The sequence below is a fragment of the Sus scrofa genome, chromosome 1, assembly GCF_054392235.1.
Source record: "Sus scrofa isolate SSC_HxYL_T2T_F1_AM1 chromosome 1, Sscrofa_HxYL_maternal_Yorkshire_Landrace_v2.0, whole genome shotgun sequence".
NCBI lineage: Eukaryota > Metazoa > Chordata > Mammalia > Artiodactyla > Suidae > Sus > Sus scrofa.
In genome coordinates this window covers 3403532-3426110 of record NC_139383.1, presented here as the reverse complement: position 1 = coordinate 3426110, position 22579 = coordinate 3403532, and the positions used below count along the sequence as shown (strand labels likewise).

At 48.0% G+C, this 22579-nt stretch overlaps 1 protein-coding gene and 1 long non-coding RNA gene across 31 annotated transcripts in view; one reads left to right on the top strand and one right to left on the bottom strand.

The window, feature by feature from the left end:
• The first annotated feature begins 1744 nt into the window (after positions 1-1744).
• On the top strand, positions 1745-22249 carry LOC146405880 (uncharacterized). 3 transcript variants are annotated; one of them, XR_014843538.1, is made up of 5 exons: positions 1745-1946; positions 2690-2976; positions 10203-13927; positions 18491-18753; positions 18860-21036. It is a non-coding gene; the product is annotated as an uncharacterized LOC146405880 (long non-coding RNA). The 3 variants fall into 3 exon arrangements; XR_014843539.1 differs by lacking the exon at positions 18491-18753; XR_014843541.1 differs by lacking the exons at positions 10203-13927; positions 18491-18753 and having other exon boundaries at positions 18860-22249.
• The window catches only part of PDE10A (phosphodiesterase 10A), a 568650-nt gene continuing 551448 nt past the window's right edge, over positions 5378-22579 (bottom strand). For all 28 annotated transcript variants that reach the window (XR_014843433.1, XR_014843435.1, XM_085021693.1 and 25 more), the window contains 4 exons: positions 20191-20302; positions 17131-17211; positions 13936-14024; positions 5378-11120 (listed from right to left, as the gene is read on the bottom strand). Coding sequence is in view for 26 of the 28 variants with exons in the window: in XM_085021693.1 (XP_084877819.1) it covers positions 11003-11120; positions 13936-14024; positions 17131-17211; positions 20191-20302 (400 nt within the window). In the remaining 2 variants the exon portion in view is untranslated. The remainder of the gene's footprint in view (positions 11121-13935; positions 14025-17130; positions 17212-20190; positions 20303-22579) is intronic.

Genomic DNA, 22579 nt, shown 5'->3' with positions numbered 1-22579 from the left:
ACAACCCAGCCAACTGGACCTGGAGTTCTAGAGCATCGTAGGTGCCTGTCTCTAAGTGATCATTTGGTTATTTTAGTGTTTTTATCCACAAAGTTCTACGTAGGGAATTGAGATCAAGTGAAGTAAAGTAACTTGCCCGAGATCAGTTAGCAAGGAGTGGAAGCATGTAAATAAACGCACACTTCGGCTGCAGAATCTGTGCTTCTTCCTCAGGCTACCCTATGTGTCAAGGGAGGAAAAGCGAAAACCCTCTGAGGGTTCCTGTCTTTGAAAACTGTAATTCTATTTCCATCTCTTCCAGCCAGAGAGAATTGAGCGTCGTGGAATGCTGCCGCCACTGCTCTCGGGAGGGGTGACTCTGAGCAGCGCTCACTGCTCACCAGCTCTGGGTGACAAAGTGACAATACTCACCCCAGAGAGTGATGAGGATGAAATTGGTGCCTGTGACAGACTCTGGGCACCTGGCGTTTTTCTTTTCTCTCCACTGATGTGGGCCAGACCCTTTAAATCTAAACCTTTTGGAAACCATGAAGTTATGTTCCTGGCATGCTCAGATGGCTTCCTGATCAGGTGTGTGTGAATTTAAGCCGGAGAAAGTGAGCAGAAGTGTTTCCTGATCTCTCTCCAACGTCCACGGTACTCAGGCATCTGACCACAACTCCACGTGCCGACAGGACATGCCCCCTTTACACAAGGGTGGCCAAGCACTGACCCAGGAGACAAAAGTTCCCTCCTTCGGTTAATTATAAATTAAGAGCAAACGTGTGGCAACCCAGGTTTTTATATTACCACCTCTTGGAGATGATAGAGTGAGTCTTTCTGCTCAGAACTATTTAGTGATTTAGTAAAAGGGCCAATTATTTTTATAGACAGACATCCCATTGTCTCCACTCTGAACAGGTAGGCAGGTGACAGAGGTACCCGGTCTCCCTCCACAGGCAGGCTGAAGGGACAGGGCTCTGTGACCACAGGGGCTAGGGGTTTGGCCTCCTCCAGGTCTCAGCCAGCACAGCCCTCATGCTGCCCCTGGGCCCAGGAATGGTTAGGGCTCATTCTACATGGAAACAGAGACTTGTTTAGACCAGAGAAAATAATGCATTTGTTCCCAAGACCTAAGTTTCTCCCAAGTCAATTCTTTCTTTCTTTCTTCCTTTCTTTCTTCCTTCCTTCCTTCCTTTCTTTCTTTCTCTCTCTTTCTCTCTTTCTTTCTCTCTCTCTCTTTCTCTTTCTTTGTCTTTTTTTCTTTTCCAGGGCCGCACTTGCAGCATATGGAGGTTCCCAGGCTAGGGGCCTAATCAGAGCTGTAGCCACCGGCCTAAGCCACAGCAACACCAGATCCCCAACCCACTGAGTGAGGCCAGGGATCCAACCCTCATCCTCAGGGTTCCTAGTCGGATTCGTTAACCACTGAGCCACGATGAGAACTCCCCAAGGTAATTCTTATGGACACATATACAGCAGCGAATTAATCCACCCCATACACACCAGAGTCAGGAAGTCAATGGTCAGATCAATATCAAGCCTTAAAAGCCCACCTGCGGCTCTCCGATTGCTAAATATTTCAACAAACTGTTTGAAGCAGAAATGTATTTAAGTGTCACGTTAAGAGCACAATGGACTCATCTGCCAAAACCACAGGGATCTTCCCTGAGGCCAGATGTCTGCAAAGGAATCCCTGCAACCCCTGCCGCAGCCACTTCGGTTAGGGCCGTGCTATTTTGTGTGTCAGCTCTAGGTGGCGCTGGAGCACATCTTGAAACCCGGCTGAGCGAAGGCGAGGCGCTGGCAGCCGACTCGGGTCCTTTGTCCGCGCGTCCTCCGTCCACCCGCGTCCAGAAAGAAAGAAAGGAAGGAGGAAGTACGTGCGCTCTTGCTTCGCCAAGCCGCAGAAGCGCACGCTTTACTCCCTGCCGATGCTGAGTGGAGGAGAGACAGACAGCCTAGGGGTAAGACGCAGCCCTGAGAGGCGCGCAGAGGAGGGGGCGGTGGGAGGACCCCGCGCGAAGCGGGGCGAGGGGGGCGGGGACAGAGCCTCCGAGCAGACCAGGCGCTGGAGAGGTACTGGTCAAAAGTAAACATTTTCAGGTTTTCAGGTACCGCGTTTTCAGCTAACAAATAAATGAGCACTTATTGTGCAAAATAACTAAAGACCCCCCAAAGGTTGGCAAATGGATATATTGACAGAAAATTATTTTTAAAAGTGCGTGAAGTTGAAGTGACGTTTTAAACACCTTTGGGCCTCCTCAGCTCTGGAGGCAGGACACAGCTGCGGTTGGGGAGCTTCAGGCAGAGGGAAATGGCAGAGCAGCCCCGGGGCGTGTGGACGCCTGGGGATGCTGAGAGCAGCAGGTGCGCGGGGAGCGGCGTCGGGGGTGTGTCAGTTGGGCCGCGCGGACAGCAAGGCGAGGCTGAAGGCCTTTACACAAATGTCCCTTGGAGAAGGCTGACTCTGTCGCCAGGGCTGAGACGAGCCGGGGCGGTAGTCAGAGGCAGCAGCGCAGCCAGGGCACAGCTCCCACCGAGCCCCAGCCCCTGCTGACGCCCGTGGAAGGAAAGTCTCCCTTTAACGGCTGTGGTTGCCTTTTGGGGGTCCCCCACCCCACAGGTGAGCCCTCTCCCCCGCCTCGCCCCCCTCCCTCCCTCCGATGGAACATTTCCCCTGAAAACCTCTGTGCTCCTGCTTTTCCAGTCTTAAAAATACGTGAAGGCAAACCTTTGCTGTGGGCCCACCTCTCTCTGAGGCGAGGCCCCCTCACAGTCTCACACTTGGCTCGCCCCGGACGGCTTGCCCATCAGAGAACCAAGGCGGGGCATGAGACCACCTGCTGGAATAGAAACGACAGAGCTCCAGATTTCAGAACAACTTCAGGGCTTCCCTTCCAGCCACCAGACACCGGCGGTGGTGTCGACTGATGGCCACGTACCCTCCGCCCCTGGAGTGCGTGAAGGTGGGGGCCCAGCTCCCAGGAGCTACAGGTAAGAGATGAGCAAGAGTTAGCGGAAAGCTGGGCCAGAGCCCGTCGGGCCCAAAGTCCGGTGACTTCACACGGACAGAGTCGGGTACCTGGAAGGCTTAGGGAACAGGTGTGTGGATGTGTGGCCTCTGCAGCTCAGGCGAGGCTGAGCAGGCAAATGATGTTTCCTTCGTGTGTTAGTATAATAACGTATCGGGGTCATTCTGTATGTTACACTCTTTGGCTTTCTTGTTCGTGGCCGAGCATTTACATGGTACAGGAAAGTCCTTCTGAGCAAGGGTTCTACCTAATGAATGACACGATGTCAGCAAGGCCACTGTCATCTCAACGTATTCAACCACCAACTAAAAAGTTGGAGGTTGACGTTTCAAATAAATTCCTGGGTTTATTGTCCCCTCGTGGTCTCCCCTGTCCACACCATTGAGGAGAAATCCAAGCCTGCCGCGCGGGAGGGGGAGGCTTCCGTCTGCGCGACGGAGGGAGGAGGCGGGAGGTGGCGCGCGGGGAACCGGCGTCTGTGGGTCTGTTTGCTCAGGCTCGGCTTCCTCTCGCGAGACCCACATCAGCTCTGTGTCCCTTGGAAGATTTTAAAAACTCTCTTGTACCATATGTGGGATTCTTCAGCCAAGAAATATGTCGTTGCCCTTTTGTCTCTCCTGGAACTGTGCCTCTGAGACGGGAATCGCAGGAAGGGACAAGGACACAGCCAGTCACAGCAAAGTGACAGGAGGCTTTGGAGAGGAAGGCCGTGTCCTGCCCTCGTCCCCCGGCCACAGGCACCCCGCTGCACCTGCTGGATCCATGTTTGTCTGGTCAGCATTGTTTTTTAGGGTCCCTGTGGCCTTGGGGGGACGGGGCAGAGAACTGCCGCTCTCTGCACGGCTCTGGGATACCGTAAGGCTGAGGAAAAAGGCAGCCCCCCTCCAAAAAAGGCTTCCTGTCGTGGGGCAGCAGAAACGAATCCGACTAGGAACCATGAGATTGTGGGGTTGTTCCCTGGCCTCGCTCAGAGGGTTCAGGAGCTGGTGTTGCTGTGGCTGTGGTGCAGGCCTGCAGCTGTAGCTCCGATTCCACCCCTAGCCTGGGAACCTCCACATAAGCTGCAGGTGAGGCCCTAAAACGCAAAAAAAAAAAAAAAAAAAAGAACAGAAAAGAAAAGGCAAACCCACGTAATGAGGATAAGGGTTCAAATTCAGACCAGCTTACAGGACACCCATCTGCAAGATCAGCGAGCGAGAGAGCGTGTGGATGCGGGAGCTCAAGGGATTTGTTTTTTGGTTTTGTTTTGTTTTTTGTCTTTAGGGCTGCACCCACAGCATATGGAGGTTTCCAGGCTAGGAGTCCAGTCGGAGCTACAGCAACGTGGGATCCGAGCCATGTCTGTGACCTACACCACAGCTCACGGCAGCACCGGATCCTGAACCCACTGAGCGAGGCCAGGGACCGAACCCGCAACCTCATGGTTCCTAGTCAGAGTCGCTTCCACTGTGCCACGATGGGAACTCCCCGGAATTTGTTTCTAACACAGTAATCATTTGATGCAGTTCACGGGAAGTGGATATTTAAAACATCCTGTCTGTAGCATATTCAGCGCTGTGCCCTCAGCAAGCTGTCCGGCAGGAAGGGTTTGCTGTGCTGAAGAACTGCCCTCGAGGCCTTTCTACACGTTCGTCTGATTAACCAGGCCGTGGAGGCCCACACTCAACAGGGAGACAGGTCTTTCTTCCAGGAGGCATTTATTTTGCGTGTTTCCAAAGGTGGCTCTACTGTGTTGGGTCTGGAGAGACCATGTAGCTTGAACTTTTGGGTCTTAAGCATTTATCACCTGCCTGCCCGCCTGATGGCAAGCAGAGAGCGCCGAATACGCAGTTTCTTTAAGCTGAGTTTTAGAGGGAAGCCGGGAGGACCCTTCCCACGGTGTAGAGATTGTGTGAGGTGTGGTCTAGAACACGGCCTCGCTAGCAGAGCCCACCCAGCACGGACCCGGGCACACGCCTGCCCCGCGGAGTCCTGCCGGCCCTTGGCCTCGTGAACTTGGACGGTCCCTGGGCCGCCGACAGCAGGGAGCCTGTTTCAGGGTCGGCCTGGGCACCCAGGGGCAGGCGTTTTATAATCAGTCTTTCTAGGAGGCCTCTCTTCCCCGGTCTTTGAACCTTCAACATTCCACAACCGCGTTTGTAAATCTTCCTACAACATGTGATATTTTCGGTTGTCCCATCCCTTCTGCTGGAAAAGAGCGGAAGCAAACCTACCCCGTTGCTCTGAGGTGAACTCAGTGTCGCTGCGGACGAGGCCTGGAGCGTCTGCACGTGACCGTCTAGGAGGCCACGGCACCTCTTTCTCAAGACACAAAAAGCTCTCTTACTCCCCCACAAAGGAGAATAAACGACACGCGTGAAAGGTGATCTTTTAAAAACTCTGTATTCAATTATTCACACCAAAGGATAGCCGTTAAAATTATGAACATCTCTAAATAGATTTCATGTATCATACAATATATATATATATGCTGTAAATGTATAATTACATATCAACAAAGGTTTCTTGCGGCTCTAAGCATGTAAGTAAAACAGAGATTCTGCAATGTGTAACACCCATATATGCATATATACTGGCTGTTTGAATTATGAATTTATTTACAACTTGCCTAGGTTAGAGTAAATGATTTGTGGTATTATACAATCATAACAGTAAAGATTTCTTTTAAATACAAAGACTGCAAATGAATACGTGAAAAAATTACACACATGTACAATATTTATAAGTTATAAATGCAAAGTTAAGACCTCTTTAAGTTATTGCACTTGAGCATTTTACAAAGTTTTTATATGTCATACATATAAAGTATTTTTAAATTTATAACTCATTAGCTGTAATGACGGTGGATACTGTTAACTTGAAATTCTTTCTCCTTCCAAAAGCGAGCCCATTCAAACTTTGCATACAGATCCGTGGACCCTACAAATTAGCCTATTGTTTATTTTGATAGTTCGTCGCCCGAGTGTCACCCCAGGGACTGCTGGTCAGCAAGGAGGTGATCACCAGCGAGCTCTTAGACGCCTTTCGAGGCGAGGGAGGCGAGGGTAGAGGAGGCCTTTAGTTCCTAAGGACTTGTTAAAAAAAAAAAAGTTACCTTTTCTTTCCAGAAAGGTTCAAGATGCTGCATTCCTACAAATTTTGGTAGCTGTTTCACAGTGTTTGGGGCACACACATTTTTGCAAATGGGTCACGGGGTGGGGTCTGGTGAACAGGTGGGGCATCGCATGGAAACACCTTCTACCATTAAATCCATTATACCTTCAGTGGGCACAGAAAATGAAGACATAGAATATACATCATACCACAGAGCACATGGAAAAGCATATTCCCATATGTCATTTACGTAGGGTTATATGAGAAACAGCACAGGGCTGGGGACTAAAGAAAAAAAAGGGAAGCTGCAATGCCCACGACATGGTGATATTTTAGAGAAAACACTCTGGAAATGTAACTTGCAGTAGGAATAAAACCCACATGCACAGTTCCTCAGAAACATCAGCTGAAACGACGTGTGTAAACCGACTTCTCCACTTGGCAAGCTTGGTTCGCGATGGTTTCTGCCTGGGTCCCCGAGGGACGCGAACCTGGACCCAGCCGAGTGGGCAGCGCTCAGGGTGTGAACAGCTTGGCCTTTCGCAGTTGGTCAGAGAAGGGAAACGCTTAGAATTCGGGTGAAGGCAGAAATTCCTGCTTCCTTGGATTCCAGACGTGTTTCTTGGGAAACATTAGTCTTTCACTTTGTCCCATCTTTTAAATTTAGAACCGGAACAATACTGAAACTTTTCCTTTTCCGCTAGTTTTATCATCACATAAATGCATCTAATGCTTCAGACAACCAAAATATCCAGTATATATATATATATAAAAAGATAAAAACAAAAAGCGTAAGTACTGCACTGAGAATCACTAATTTAAACTGAAGTGTTTAAAGAAACTGGCAAAACCTGTCGCAGGATAAATACTGATGCAAAAGGTAAAACGGCACCAGCCATGCGCCACAGACAAGCAGGCGCGAATAATCACTGACGGCGTCCTCAGCGAGTTTACTTTTTACAGTGATTTTAAAATCAGATTCATACTCATGAGAGAAGGGGTAAAGTGACTAAATGAATACGTCGTCAAAGAATTAAACCCTGGATAAAATCAGCCAAGTGTAGAAAGCAAATACATCTGAAATATAGAAAGACAGACGTGATTTTCAAAATCTAAATCATGCACATGTACCTGAAAATGCCAACAAAATCACATCATGGTGTCACGGTTCTTGGAAGTTCTTGCAGAAGACTGGATCTGAACAGTGCACTGGTTATGGTCAGCAGGGTGCATGTGAATGAAATAAAGGACAGAAAGCTGCTAAGGAACGAATGACCCTAATTCATCCAACTCGGTAAGATGGAGCAGGGGTTTTTCACTATAGTTACGAACGCAACGCGATGACTTCAGGAATGAAGAAGTAAAATGACAGCTTTTAAAATGAAGGCACAGACCAAGGTTTGGTGAATATGTTAGTCCTACTGAAACTCAAACCAAACTTTTGAGTTAAACGGCCAGAAACATAATACTCAAAACTAAACCTATTAAAGAAGCCAGGAAGCTAAGGATTTACGTATCCGTAGGTATCACGTGCAGACGTATCCAGAGCGAGTGACTGTACCAGTAAATCAAGACTCGCTGGGGTTGACGGCATAAAATAAAGGAAACAAAACCTCTAAAAAGCATGCTAAAAAGAGGAAACCTACACTGAACACATCTAGTTCCGAATGAGCTCTGTTTTTGTTGCCGGAAGGACAAGTCCCTCCGAGCAGCACTGTAACCAGTTGGCACAGACGTTTTTCCCCGGAGGGAAGCGTCAGGAAGGAAGACTCTGCTGTGTCTGAATAATTCAGACCTGGTCTCTCTTCCAGGATTGGTTTCTCGTGTGCATCTCAGAAACAACCAAAGCTGGGAAACGGATCCCGATTCCTGCCCCAGAAAAAGGGCCACTTGAGAGAATTACTTTCCACAGTCATCGCATGTGTTCAAGATTTAGTTCACAGTTAACTATTACTTAATCGGACGCTTGCTTGCGTGTTTAGGGTTTTATTTCACTGTCCAAGTTCAGTATTTCATGATGTTGTTAGCACGCATTTCCAAGAAAATTTCTAGTTAAAAAAATAGATTCACTATCTTTGGAACAATAATGGAATAACTGCATCTGATGGTGAAACTGTATCTATTATAAATCAGCACAACCAGTAAAAAAATTCTGCGAATCAAGCATTCCACATACACTCAGAGTTGGTTACCGAATTCACACTGAACAGGGGAACTCTGGCCCAATATAAAATCCCACCTTAATGAAAAACTCCTCAAAACTCCTGGCAATAAAAACCACCTGCCCTTTAAAAAAAAAAAAAAGATCTGGGGAAAAGACAAAACGGAACTCAAAGGCACGTCTGCCAAGTAAATCTGCCGAGACATAAAATACTCCTAACTGTGTGTTTTTCAAAAGAGATTGCTAAGGAAATATCACTGCATCCTGGGCCCTTTGGTTTTAGGTAACTCTGATTCCTAAGGAAATCTTACACGTGGTAAAAGCAGTGTTAACAGTTTACCTTAGGAAATAATTCTTTGTTCAAACGTGGCTCCTATTATGACACTATTTCAAGAGAAATCAACCACCCAATCAATCCAAACACGTTTCTTTGGGAAACTGCCGCTCAAAGTACAGGTCACATAGTTTCACCCTGGCCACCTCAAAATAAGAGCCTTTCCTCTAATCATCGTGTCAGAACAGCAACCTTCAAATGCACAGTCTCCCTCCCATGACTGCTTTCTACGTCAAGCAGCAGGATTCAGGCACTCTCTTAAAATCCTGTTATTGAAACAGCAGTCTTAAGTGAGGCTTCCTTGACCCTTGTAATTCAGTCTCCAAGTTCAGTCAGAGGACCTGAGTGACAGTTCTGATGCAGAAAGTTCGGAAGCGTGCAACTGTTTAGAATTCTATGCATACACGAACATGAAAAAGGGCATTTTCCAGCCAGCTCTGCATCAAACAGCTCACATGTTCCCATGTGAAAAATCAGTTTTTGAAGAATGGGGATGATTTCTGTTTTTGGAAGATGTGTTTATATCTCGCCCTTTGTCTCGCTCACACCACATGTGTGTGTGTATCTCCATACGTGTGTATCTGTGTGCGCGTGTGTGCACAGCTGCATTCATCCATGTGGGGGGGGCACAGTGGGATTCTCTCTCTGTTATTTCATTTGACTGCATGCTCTGTAATCACACAAGCAGATGGAGCTCCGTGTAGGGAAGACGGCAACTTTCAGAAGCCCACCGGGAAACTGAACACGTGGTGTTAATTTTAAAATCAGAGCAATGTTTATGTATAGATCACGCTGCTACCACACAAATAAACCATATTGTATGTAGAAACATCTGATTTAATAATTTTTGCAAAAACCAAGCTCATATGAACAACAATGTGTACAGTATTGGACAAGTTAAAGAATATTTTTAAAAACTGACTATGAAAAGTGACATTCCAGTTTCCTGCTCCGAGACAAGTGGACAAGCCCTGTGTTCTGGGTCAGCCTAGCCCTTCTCGAGGCTCCGATTCCTTCAGGGCGGGGCTGAGCGCAGCCTCCGCGGTCATCAAGCCGGAGTCGTTGTGCTAAAGATCTTGAGAGCGTTAATACGCATCAGAAGTGACTGGCTTATGATCCTTGTAGGAAGGGGTCCAGGCTATTCCTTTGTATAATTTTTTTAAACATTTACATAGTAGAGTGATACAAGCCTACCAAAAATGATGCCAAAGAAACTGCAGCCACAGGTCTCTATGTAGATATTTGATCTCGGGTCCCGTCAAGTCCTGCTCCCCTGCCGAGGGCAGGAAGCTGCGAAAGGCCGAAAGGCCGAGGAGCAGCGCGAGGGCGGGACAGACGGGAGGCGTGTGGCAGGCAGGTCAAAGGCAAGATTCCAGGCTTGAATTTGATGGTTTTAATTTGATTTTAAGGGAAATGTATGGCCTTCTAATTAAGTGATCTGTAGACTAAATCTTGCATTTTGAATGTGTCTAAAATGTTGCAGTAACATCAAGTGAAAACATGAAAGGAATCATCATTAAAAATTCACATTTTTGCGTCCCTAAAACTTGTCCCTTGAGAAAAGCTCCTATGCTTTGTTTCTCTTCTGTTCTTTACGTAGGGTTTCGGAAATTTGCCAAGACTACAATAAAGAAAAAAACCAAAACATTCTCTGCCATTTTCGACCGGGTCCTTGGAGTGCCGAGGTGCCGATGATGTTTATATGCAGCGCTCCTCAAGGGGACGGAACACCTGCTTCCTCAGTGTTCGATTTACTCGTCTACGCCCTTTGGCAGAAACTTAACGGGTACGCGTCAGTCCACCGAACCTCCATTCATGCGGCTCTGAATCGAGCATCCGACTATTTCCATCACTGATTTGCACAAAGCCACTTCTTGCTCTAACCCTGACACTTGTCTGCGGCTGTCTGCACGATTCACGCTCATCACAAGTAGGTCACACACGAACATCCACGGGGGTAATGTGTAAAAGTTCCTATTTATAACCAACAACCTCAAAGCAACACTGGGGTTAAAGCCAACGTACAATATCCTAACGGTACCATTTTCACCTCACTGGAAAGACAGACACAGTGGAAAAGTACCCCCTTCAGAATAAGTGTCCGTTTCTGTTAAGGCCTCAGCAATGTCAGCCCATTAGAAAGGCCGGTTCACAAGGCAGTGGAGTCACCAGGACAGCCGATCTCTGGCTGCAGGGTGGTCCTGGCTGGTCCCCGTCTCTGACGCGTCCCAGAGGAGGCTGGCAGGGAGCCATCTGCGGGCAAACGTACTTGGTGGTACCTTCTTGAAGAGGTTTGCATCCCAGTTACCAGGTGTAGGTTCCCCCACAAAAATAAAAGGAAGAAAAGTCAAAGAAGCAGGATGAACATCTCTTGGCGGGCGGGGCAGCGCGTCCGCGGCCTCAGTCATCAATCTTCACGGGCAGCTTCTCCGAGGTGCCCTGGGCCGCGGGCGGGCTGGAGATCCACACGGCGCTCTCCTCCCCACGAATCACCTTCTCCCACTGGCTCAGGTTATTCCTGGGGAAAAGATGCAGCGACAGGGGCTGTTTAAAAACGGACCTCTGGACCCTCGAACCCTACGCACGCCATCCAGCGGCAGAGCTCAGCATGGTGGCTTTGGGCGTTGCTTCACTCCAGTGGCTCTGATAATAACCAGCCTGCGGCTCCCGGCCTGTCCCCCGACTCAGCACGGCAGTTCAGTGCCCTCAGAAGCGTCTCGGCCCCAAAGCCTGGGGCCTCGTCCCACCAGCCCAGGCTGCGAAGGCAAAGAGGAACCCTTGCTCAGGACAGAGCGCTTCGTAATGGGTTGGGATTCCACTGAAAAGAGGAACGAGCCAGCGGGTTCCCGCTGAGGCACCGCAGGATGCAAGGAAGGGGAGGAACCACGGCCGGGACCGCAGGCACCCTCGGCACTGACACTGGGGCCAGGCCTCCCACCCTGGGCAGAAGCCGCCTGCCCCTGGCAGCCGGGTCCCTGTCGCACCACACTGGAAGCTGGGGAGGGGACTTGTTTTGAGCACTGTGTCATATATTAAAAAGTCACCATAAACACGAACGTTTGAAATGTCCTTGTTACATGGTTGTATTTGTGTTCCAGGGACTGAATTCTAGCCTCAAATGAAGAACAGTATGGAGGTTCCGCAGAAAACTAAATACGGAACTACCATCTGATCCAGCAATCCCACTCCTGGGCACATGACCAGAGAAAACTGTAATTTGAAAAGATAAATACACCCCAGCGTTCATTACAGCACTACTTACAACAGCCAAGACAAGGAAACCACCTCAGCGTCCATCACAGATGAATGGATAAAGACGGCGTGGTACATACATGCGAGGGAACACCACTCAGCCGTAAGCAAGAATGAATGAATAAGGCCAACTGCAGAAACAAGGATGGACCCAGAGACGCCCGTACTAAGTGACGTCCGTCGGAAAGAGACAGACGGATACCATGTGATCTCACTTACATGTGGAACCTAAAACATGACCCAAATGAACTTGCCTACGAAACAGAAACCTGCTCACAGACACAGACTACTCGCGGTTGCCAGGCGGGAGGGCGTGGGGCGGGGGCAGGATGGACTGGAAGCTTGGGGTTAGTCGATGCAAACGATTACATGCAGGATGGATAAACAACAGGGCCCTCCTGTGCAGCCCAGGGACTATATTCACTCTCCCGTGATACACTCTAATGGAGACGCCTGTAAAAATAGTCTATCTGTACCCCAATCACTGCGCCAGGTAGCCGAGACGAACACCTCACTGTCAATCAACGACACACACACACACACACACACACATCTATAATGAAAAATAAAAAACAAACAGACCACCCCTTTCCCATCTTGCGTCTTGCTTTCTCATAAAGTCAAAATCAGACGGAGACCTTGACATTGGCAAACAAAAAATTCATGCAAAGTGGACTTGTTAAGACACTTGTGGACAAAATAAACCCCTAAAATGTAACCTGAGAAATTTAACACTTTAGCTGTTATACCATCAGGCACCATTTTCCCAGAACCTAAAGAAATGTTCTAAATCAAAGAAGAAAGGACACACACCAACTTTGCTGTGTTGCCTTGGATACAAATGGTACATGATGAATTTTTTAAGTGTTAAGAAGATTAAAATGGCCTTATGAGATTTGTGGTTTAGCCAAGTACCCTGACGCAAAAATGCATCAAAGCTGCTGAGGCCGCAGAATAACTCTGCTGGAGCTTGATAACACTGGCAAGCGCGCCTTCCGCCAGTTCTAAATATTTAGTGCAAAGCACAGAGCATTTTTGGACAGAAAAGGACTTTCGACTAATGTCTGTAATTTTTTTTTTTTTTAACAAGCTGTTTGGATTTTGATGTAATATTCTCATTTCCTTTTGGTGGGACATGCACTTCTCCAGCCAATCAAGAATGAATCCTCACGCACACTCCAGTGTCCACATGGCTCGGCCCTCAAGGAATCAGATCATATTTTAATAAACTACTCATTAAGGCCATGGTGGCTCCACAAGAGAAGCTGGGATGTTCTGTTCGTCTCCACAGGAGCAGAGAAGCAGAATCACTCTAACAGGAAACAGTGGGATCTTTGGAAAATCTTCTTGCTTGTTAGTCTTATTTGCTTTCCTTAAAACAATTGGCTCCTGGTTTCCACAGCGGAGGATGGGGCACTCTGAAGCCTTGGTCTGGCTCACGACCATCCAGTCCACTGTCTGCTGGGCCCTGGACGGTGTCCGCTCCAGCCCCCAGGGAGGCTCTGGCCGAGTGGTTACAAAGGGCCCCTCAGCGCCAGTTCCCCTGCAGAGAATCAACAGGCGTGGCTGTCTGCTCATCTCCTTTCGTCTTCCTCAAAGGGAATTTCCTTTCAAAGCTAAAGGAAACTCTTAAAATGTGCCAACGTTCTTAGCTGAGTTCAGCCCTCAGAAAAGGTGGTAACAGAACACAGAGCGATCCGAGCTAGAACAGACCAACGGATGGCGGGCATTTCTTTGGGGGAAAAAGAAGCTTAAAGAAGATCCTGTACGAGAGGCCCCTCCTCCGTTAAAACCATACACTGCGCTTCAGCTGGGCCCCTTTCCAAACAGCAGCCCCAAAGGGCTCAGTGCCTTTTTGAAGAGAGCACTGAGTCGTCCAACAAACACCTTCTTGTTCCTTTTTGGTGAATGAATGACTTTATGAACACATCCTCTTAACACATACTTGTTCCACACGCAGACACACAGCCTGCTTATTGTGAACGGCGGTTAGGACACGCGTAGGCCGAGGTGAAGCCAGCGGTTCCATAGAGGGCGCAGCCGTTTCCCACAACCCCCCGAGGCTGGAGCACCGTACGTACCTGCAGGCCTTCAGGAGCGGCTCTGTGGGCGGGAAGATCTGGGTGAGGGTGGTGTAGCAGGGGATAGCTACCGCGTTGTAGAATCCGAGCTGCCTCCGCGCAGAAGCCACAGACAAGAAACAGAACCGCACGTTAGCAACGCGGCCCGCACTGCGTGCCTCACAAGTCAGTTTTCCGCTGCTCAAGCCTCCCCACCCCCTAAATGTTCCAGTTTTGCTCTGGAATATTGGGCTCAGTGAACACTGCTGTAGATGACGGTTCAAATTCATTAAGATGCAGGAGTTCCCGTCGTGGCTCAGTGGTTAAGGAATCCGACTAAGAACCATGAGGTTGCAGGTTCAATCCCTGGCCTCGCTCTGTGGGTTAAGGATCCGGTATTGCCGTGAGCTGTGGCGTAGGTCGCAGACACGGCTCAGATATGGTGTTGCTGTGGCTCTGGTGTAGGCTGGCGGCTACAGCTCCGATTCGACCCCTAGCCTGGGAACCTCCACATGCCGTGAAAGCAGCCCCCAAAATGGCAAAAAGACAAAAAAAAAAAATTCATTAAGATGCATTCACAGAGTAAAACACACAACAGTTTAATTGTAAAAAGAAGCTAATCTAAAACCCAAGGGTAACATTCAACGGGATTGGATTCATAGATCAATCAAGTTATAATTCAAGTTCTGTTCTTTATCTCTGGTCAGATTTAGAACGTTAAGCGTTAGGCATTTCCAAGTCAAAGCAGCTGGTCTTCCACCTGGACGACCATGTGCCAACACGATGCTCAGGAATCACTGCTGGGTGTTTTGTTTGTCAGGTATCCTCGCTTCTGGCACCTTGTTTGGTTTCCTGAAATTTTCTTCATCTCCTCCCTCCCTTTTTTTTTCCAACAACAAAAAAATATATATATATATACATGTACATATATATGTATATATATTTTGCTCTTTAGGGCCGCATCTGTGGCATAAAGAAGTTCCCAGGCTAAGGGCTCATGCTACAGCCCCAGCAAAGCGGGATCCCCGCCGCATCTGCAACCTACACCACAGCTCGCTGCAACGTGGCATCCTTAACCCACTGAACAAGGCCAGGGATCGAACCCGCACCCTCATGGATACTAGTCCAGTTGGTAACCCACAGAGTCACAGCGGGAACTCCCTCCTCCCTCCCTTTTTTGACCTACAGCAAGTCTCATGGATTTTACCAGAGTTCTCTTAGGCAACAGTTCTCTCAATATGTCAGAATTTGAAGTTTTTAATCTATGATACTTTAAAAAATGTATCAGGAAGTTCCCCGGTGGCTCAGTGGTTAAGGATCGGCATTGTCAGGGCTGTGGCTCTGGTTGCTGTTGTGTGTGCAGGTTCCACCCCTGGTCTGGGAACTTCCACGTGCCCAAACGCCACCCCTCCCCCCCAAAAAAAACCCAAACAAAAAACCGCAAAACAAAACAAAAATATATTAAGGAAGATTTTGTTAGGAATTACTCTGGGCCGCTGTGCAGATAAGTGATGCTGGCTCAGACAGACCTACTGAAGGCCAGGTGTCCAAAACCTGCAGGATGATTAGCCAGAGAACACACCGTCTGGTGTAAGTAACTGCCCTAATGGGTGACAACACGCACAAGATAAAGTGGCCACCAAACCATGGCTTACCAATTTCTTTGAAAACCTGAACTTCAGTGAGATCCCACCAGAGAGCAGCGAAGAATCAGATCTCCTTGGCTCCTCTCTGCCTTCTCCTGCTGTAAAGTCTGTCCTCTCGGGAATCTCACTAGAATAAAGCCTATGTGTCTCCCTCTTTGCAGCTCAGGCAGAGACTTGCTTATTAATATTTAGCAGATGCCATGGGGCAGAAGATCTCCAGAAAGAGGTTAATTACTGGGAAGTGGAGTCTTTTATTATTACCAAAGAATAACTTCACGGTAATCACGTCAGAGGCAACATACGTGGTAAAATACTAGCCGATCACAGAAATACTTGTTTAAAACTCTCTAATACTGTAAACAGATCTGGAATGTTGGCAAAACACAAACTAGTCTCTTAATGAGATAGCATGAAAACGGAGCCCGGGCTCTGATGACAGTCCCAGTTCTCCTGTGTGTCCTGTTGGGGTGACAGCTCCCCATCTTAAGTCACCTCTTCCAAATGCATGAACAAATCAAGTATCGAGTAACTGAAGAAGACGCAGGTCTATGTTCCTGTCACCTCAGAGTGGGGCAGGACTTCACAAGGTGGCATGAAAGGCAGACACAAGACAGGAAGGAACAGTGGTGATTACACGCACGGGAAAGTTCCACAAACAATGTTAAAATAAAACCAAACTACAGAATAGTGTGCAGCACGCATGGGAGGCCTGTCGCTGCCGTTAGTGGAGAAGGGAAGCGAGGCTCCCGGGGGAAGAGCTGGTGAAGGAGATTAGTGACTGCTCCCAGCGGGCAAGGAGGAGAGGAGCCTCTCGCTGGGGCCGCCTCCCGCTGGGCGGGGCCCTCTAGAGCTGCCCACACCTCTGAACTAAGGGTTAATACATTAGCCTTAAGTACAGCAGGAACAGTTGAGAACTTACCCAAACTGTCATCTTGTGGGTTTTCTGAAATGTGTCCGAAACTGAACTCTACGTTACAATTATTTGTCCACAACACCCTGATGACTACGTGAAGACTGACAGTTTAAAATGACCCTAATCAAAGGACAATGCCACACACCACGCGTGCACACGTGCAAAACTACCAAGGAGCACGGGCTCTCAAAACATCAACAATGGACAGAAATTATGTAATAAGACCCGAAAAGAGAAGAATTCATGCCAATTCACCGTGAGACGAAACTCAACCTGTACTAAAATACTGTGACTGCGTTAGGAAGAGTGGACCTAATCAAAATCTATTACTAGTCTCCAAAAATACCCTTGGTCCCTTGGATGACAGACTATTTTCTTGTCAAAAATATTAGCAATTGAAATTCATCCATCCCCTCTATTTCCAGGAACAAAAAAAGCTGTCATTTACTGTAATTTCATCTGCAGAAAGAGGCGATGACAAGGCTAGCTGTGAATTCTTTAACTCCAGCTAAGATTGGTCTGACCACCCCTCAAAGTCCAGTTCAAAGGAGGAGATGGCAAGTGGCTCCAGGTCCCGCAGGACGGCGCATGCTTCTCCCACTCACTGTGTCAGGACCGACCGCTGGAAACGGCTGGACTGCACCTCACCGTTCATACCTGGCCTTGTGGGACTTCGTCCTTCTTGTCTCTGTCCATCATGGGAATAGGCTGTATTCCCAGCTTCTTCATCTCATCGCCCTGGGATAAACAGGGAAAACCACGCTCTCTCAATTTTACAAAGTTATAAAACTTTGATAGGAATGAGTTGTTCCCATTCCTCATTACTGTTCTTCAAGATGAATAATGTTTCTGGCTAATGAGCCAAACTAATGTCAGAATAATAAACAAAAAGACATAATCTAGCTTTATTGGTTTTGCCCTGATGCTTATTTCCTGTACTGAATTACCAGAAACCTAGCCGTCTCTCCTGGTTTCATTTCGCAGAAGCCGGTACAGGTTATAAGGAGAGGAGGTACAGTTCATGGGTGAACAAGGACAAACCATGAGATAACCGCAAGGCCCTTCTCTAGCTGTCTCAGAGGACCTTTCCCGTGTGCGGAGCTGGGAGGAAGCGAGGCTTTGGAGAGGAACAGCAGCACTTCCAGGATAAACAAACAGTCCTGCCACAACACGTCGCTTCAGACAGAGTAGAAGTGGCCATAGGTCAGCATAAGGTGACCACCGTAGAGGTTTAGCAAAGAGTCATGATATCACGGGCTCTGGGCCGGGCAGCTCGCCAGTATCATTTCACTCAATCTTCATGGAACAGTATGAGGTATCATCAACCCCATTTGGCAGATTTAAAAAATCTTACTCCTTTTATTTATTTTTAAGGTTAAAGATTGTTAAAATCGTCTTCCTATCATTTCCTCTTTTTTTTCCCTAAGGCCCTGGTCTTCTCTCACATTTCCTAATTATGTTATTATTTTGATTATTTTAATTATGCTTGTTGTCTGAAATGAGAAGCACAGAACAGCCAAAACCATTCTAAATTTGCTAAGAAACAAACGACTAAACCCTTGCTGAGAATGCTGACGGACAGCTCGGAGAGCCCTGTCTTTAGGTGAAGGCACTGGACGTACAGCGTTTGCTCTGGTGTTGTCACTTTAAGTAGGGACAGCAGTGGTTCTCAGACTTTTTTCCTTTTCGGTCCTGAGGGGAAGAAAATAACCAGGCCCCCTGCTCACAGATTCTGCAAGCCCAATCCATGAAAGGATTTTAAATAAGCAGGGCTTTGAGCATGTGCCTAGGAAGAGGGATCCATGCTGAAGAGGACAACCACCGGGGTCTGTGCGCAGGAAAACTGGCCGGTCGGGGGGGCGCCGAGGGGGACAGGGCCCTCCAGGCCTAGGAAAGTGTGGGCACAGTCAGGGGCTCGGATGACAGCAGGACAGACTCGAGTAAGGGATCCAGAGGCCTGAGACCCCGAACGGCCTGCACGTTTAGGGGCCACGTTCATGACGTCTGTCTTTCCCAGGGCAGCTGGAGAGACAGAGACTGGGGGGCGGGAACCCCTTGCCATCAGGATGGCAGAGTCCTCCAGAACCGACCCCGCGGCAAGCCAGGCACAGGGCTGAGCCGGACAACGGGCCTGAGGCGGCTCTCCCAGGAGGAGAGCCGGGCTGGGTCTCCGGCAGCGCGGCCCCAGACCGTGCTCTTCACCGCCGCCAGGGCGACTCTGAACGCCAGCGGCAAAACGCGGCTGGACGGTGGCAGCGACCCAGGCAGGACCCGGTGAAGGTCTGAAGTGGGGAGGGGGTGGCGGGGAGGAGGAGAGGGTGGGCTTTTTGTCCATCCAGGAAATCAGCTCTTGAGCCCTGGTGACGACATTTCTGTTTCCTCCCAGGGCCTCCGGCAGCGCCTGAAGGCCGCACCTCTGAGCCTACGGAGAGCTCAAGCCACCCCCCCATCCCCGTGGATGCTGAGCCAGTGCGGACAGAGAGGGGAGAGTCTACACGGCTGTCACATCGTGATTCCCATTTCAGAACACAAATATAAGTGTCAAAGTGTGAACTACATCAGAGTTAAATACATAAAAGTCTTTGCAAAACAATAAGCTAGCGTCCCGCAAGTGTCCTGACGTGAGAGTTACAGAATGTACTCTAGACGCCCGCTTGTAGACACACACGCAAATCAAGTGACCTGCGATGATCAGGTCAGACGTTACAGCTCAGCCCGTACGTCTAAGTGCTTGAGAGTAACCGGATTTGGACACACGCCAGATAGAGAAAAAGCCCGGGCAGGATCGTGCACACAACGGAAGGCGTGCTGGAGCAGCACCTACCGCCCCCCGAGGACCGACCCCGGGCTGCGGCCTCACTCAGCCCGCAGGGCAGCCCCTTCCTCCGCGGCCGCCGAGCCGAGCACGCTCCTGCTTTTCACCTTTTATTCGGTCCTTCTCTGCGCGTGAGGGGTAGGGTTTCAACCAGCGGCCACCAAACTCTCAGTCCTCCAAACCTCCCTTCACTTCTTCCAACTAAACGCCCTGCACAGACATCTTACAGGTTTTCACACAAACGAATCTCTGCACTTGCGGGAATGGAGGCATGTGTGGATGGACGCGCTTGAACAGGACAAGTGTGTTCTACTCACTCATGGGCAACGCAGAGAGCGCACTGAGGAGTAAGACACATTTCTGGTCATTTAGATAATTCGGCCAAGAAAAGGTCTCCACGGAAGTCATTTACATAGTGGTTTCACAGGTCAGGAATATCCTGAATTAACACCCCACAAATTGTTCCAACTCATCATTTGCAGTTGAACTGTTTTGTATATTTACACGATCTCGTGTTTCTAGGGCACCGGATGGCTCTCGAATTTCTGGCTATAGGTACATGCTGCCCATGATATGAGGGTCCCTCTTAGGTCTTTCGCCAGCGGCTCCCATAAAGTGAATGACAATCCATCAGTTATTTATGAAGGAAAAGTGCTGCCCCATCGCGCAGTGCATCAGTTCCTGGACTGCTTCCGTGGCCAACAGAGAACTTACATATTCAAGTCAGATGTAACAGAATGACTGCTTTTACTTTATATCTGTATAAATGCTAAACAGGGTTGTTGTTTTTTAAGTAACTAGCAACTAAGCCATTGTTACTAAATTATCCATAGATTTGATTTCCCATTTTTTTTTCTCATTTCTTGATGTTATCTATGTCCATATAAAAATCAAAGACGTACCTCGGCCCAGAATTCCGCATATATATCATTTGCCGTCAGTTTTGTTACTGGCCACAGTTTTGTCACGGAACAGAGATCACAGGCAGTCATCATCAAACCAATGACGCGGTCTCTAGAACACAATAATATAAAACTGGTCACCGCAGCACTTGTCTGTTTATAATAACAACTAGAAAGACTTATTTTCAGGAGTCAGTGAGGCCTAAAGTGGGCCTTGTTTCCTGATGGGGGAAGGACAGTGGTAAAGGGCAGATACAACTAACAGGCAAAAAAGTGAGGATTAAACAACAGCGTGGCTCCCGTTGTAAGAACACCAGCGGTCGTATCACTAGTTCCGTGAAGAGTTTATCATGCATTCCTGCTGCCTCTTGTTTCTGTTGAAATAAGACGGAACGTGGGCATGGCCCTGAAACCATCTAAATCCTCTGGGATGTTTTACCGCCGTCAGCCAGATTTTCACTTTCGTATAACTTTAGAAATTTAGAGTGAGAAGAAACTCTGAAGGAAAAAAAAAAAAAAAAAAAAAACCCTCTGTCCTGATCTTTTCATTTTATGTAAGGAAAATCTGAGGGGCAAATAAACGGAAGGATTTCTTGCAGGTGTAAGGAGCTCAGGACAAGGCCAGAGCAGACGCCCGTTTCCAGAATTCTCTCCCAGCCCCCCACGTGTGATGAGAGAAAAGCCACATCTCCAAACCCTGCACAAGCTCTCACCTCCCAACTGAAAGGCGTTTCCAATTGCTTTGCACTCGCGACTATGTGTTCTGTGTCTGACTTTTTTTTTTCGTAAATATACTTTGGTTTCATCTTTCCTCTTAAAGAAAAATAAAAAAATTGCTTAAAGAAATTCAAGCAGACATAGCCCCTATAATTAATGGATTTGGTCTAGTGACACAGGGTCACCCCGAATGAAATCGATACTCAAGGTGCCCCGAGTACCAGTTGTCAGGAGCTCTTAATACGCAGACGTCAACTTTTGCAAAGCAAGTTACATAATAATAAAGGCAAATCGCCAAGAAAGGTGCAGAACTGTACAACAAGTGAGAAGACATCATCGCTCCAGCTCCTCCTGAACCCTAAGGAGTAGGAGGAACCACTGCTGCTAAGGCAGCCTGGCTTCCCGTGGGTGCACAGATGCCCCCGTCTGCGGGCACAGAGCTGCCTGGGTCTGAGCGTGTCCCCCAGGACACAGCAGCTGCCTGTCACCTGGCAGTTTCTGGTGCAGTGGTGTTCCCTGAAGCAAAGCCTCCTGGATGTTTGAGGGCCCTGCTTTGCTATTAGCCATGTCTTGGATGCCAGTCACTGCTAAGGTTTGCTTGTTTCTCATCAGCCATTTTCCTTTAGCCCATTAGCCTACGAGTGAGATCTTCTATAGCCTTACTTCTCCTAGGGACACATGTCAAAAGCATATCACGTCTCTAACGGGGGGACAAGACAACGTCGACGCCATCAGTGGAACTTATGTGTATCCATCCTGTGACCCCAAACAGATACCGGGTGAAGATACGTATCCTTTCAAACCACTGGGAAGCCTCGTGTTTCCCAAGCACTTCATGATTTAAAAGAAGAATATTTATTTCTGGATCTGGGTTTCTAAAGTAACGCGTGTGCTATCTGGAGCTCGACAGGTAGATATCTTTACACAGAAATAGAACATGAAAAAAAAAACTGTTGTTTTGTTAAATCACTATTTCATGAGATGGAAATAATTCAACCTTATTCAATCTACATGCACAGAAAAAAATCAACATTTATTTCTTTTGGCTAAATATGTGAATAAGCTTTATCTCAAAAAAGATTTCTTACCTCATTGATCTATGGGAAAACATGTTAACATGTAGAAGCAGTTTTCTCACTGGATATGATTCCATTGCCACGACTAGGGTGTAAATGATTATAACCTAGTTGTCATTTAGATTTTGCTGTCACAATTACTTAGACGAAACAGTGTAACAGTATTTGACTGTCAACCCAGCAAGTAAAGATAAAACAGATAAGAAAATTTGTATTAAGTGCTTTTAATAAATAAATGTTACTCATTTTTCACTCTCAATGACAAATCAGCTGATGGTCATGGTTGTCCAGAACCATTCACCCTAATTGGAACCGTTTTATTTCTTTCCATGAATGGACTAGGGCCCTAACTGGATAAAGCCCTCGTTCATACCACATTCTCTTAACCAGCTGTGAAAGAGATGGCGTTTGCATGCCAACCTTGTCCTGGGTACGATCTTGTGTGTCCTTATCACTGAAACACCGGAGCAAGAACCCGACACAACGCCTCTATTGCAGCGGTTCTTGGGCAAGTAATTTCAGGGGCTCTGACTGCATTCGTTTATTCCTAAAGGTTCTGAACGCAGGTATCAGGCATGGTTATAGAAAGGAATAAA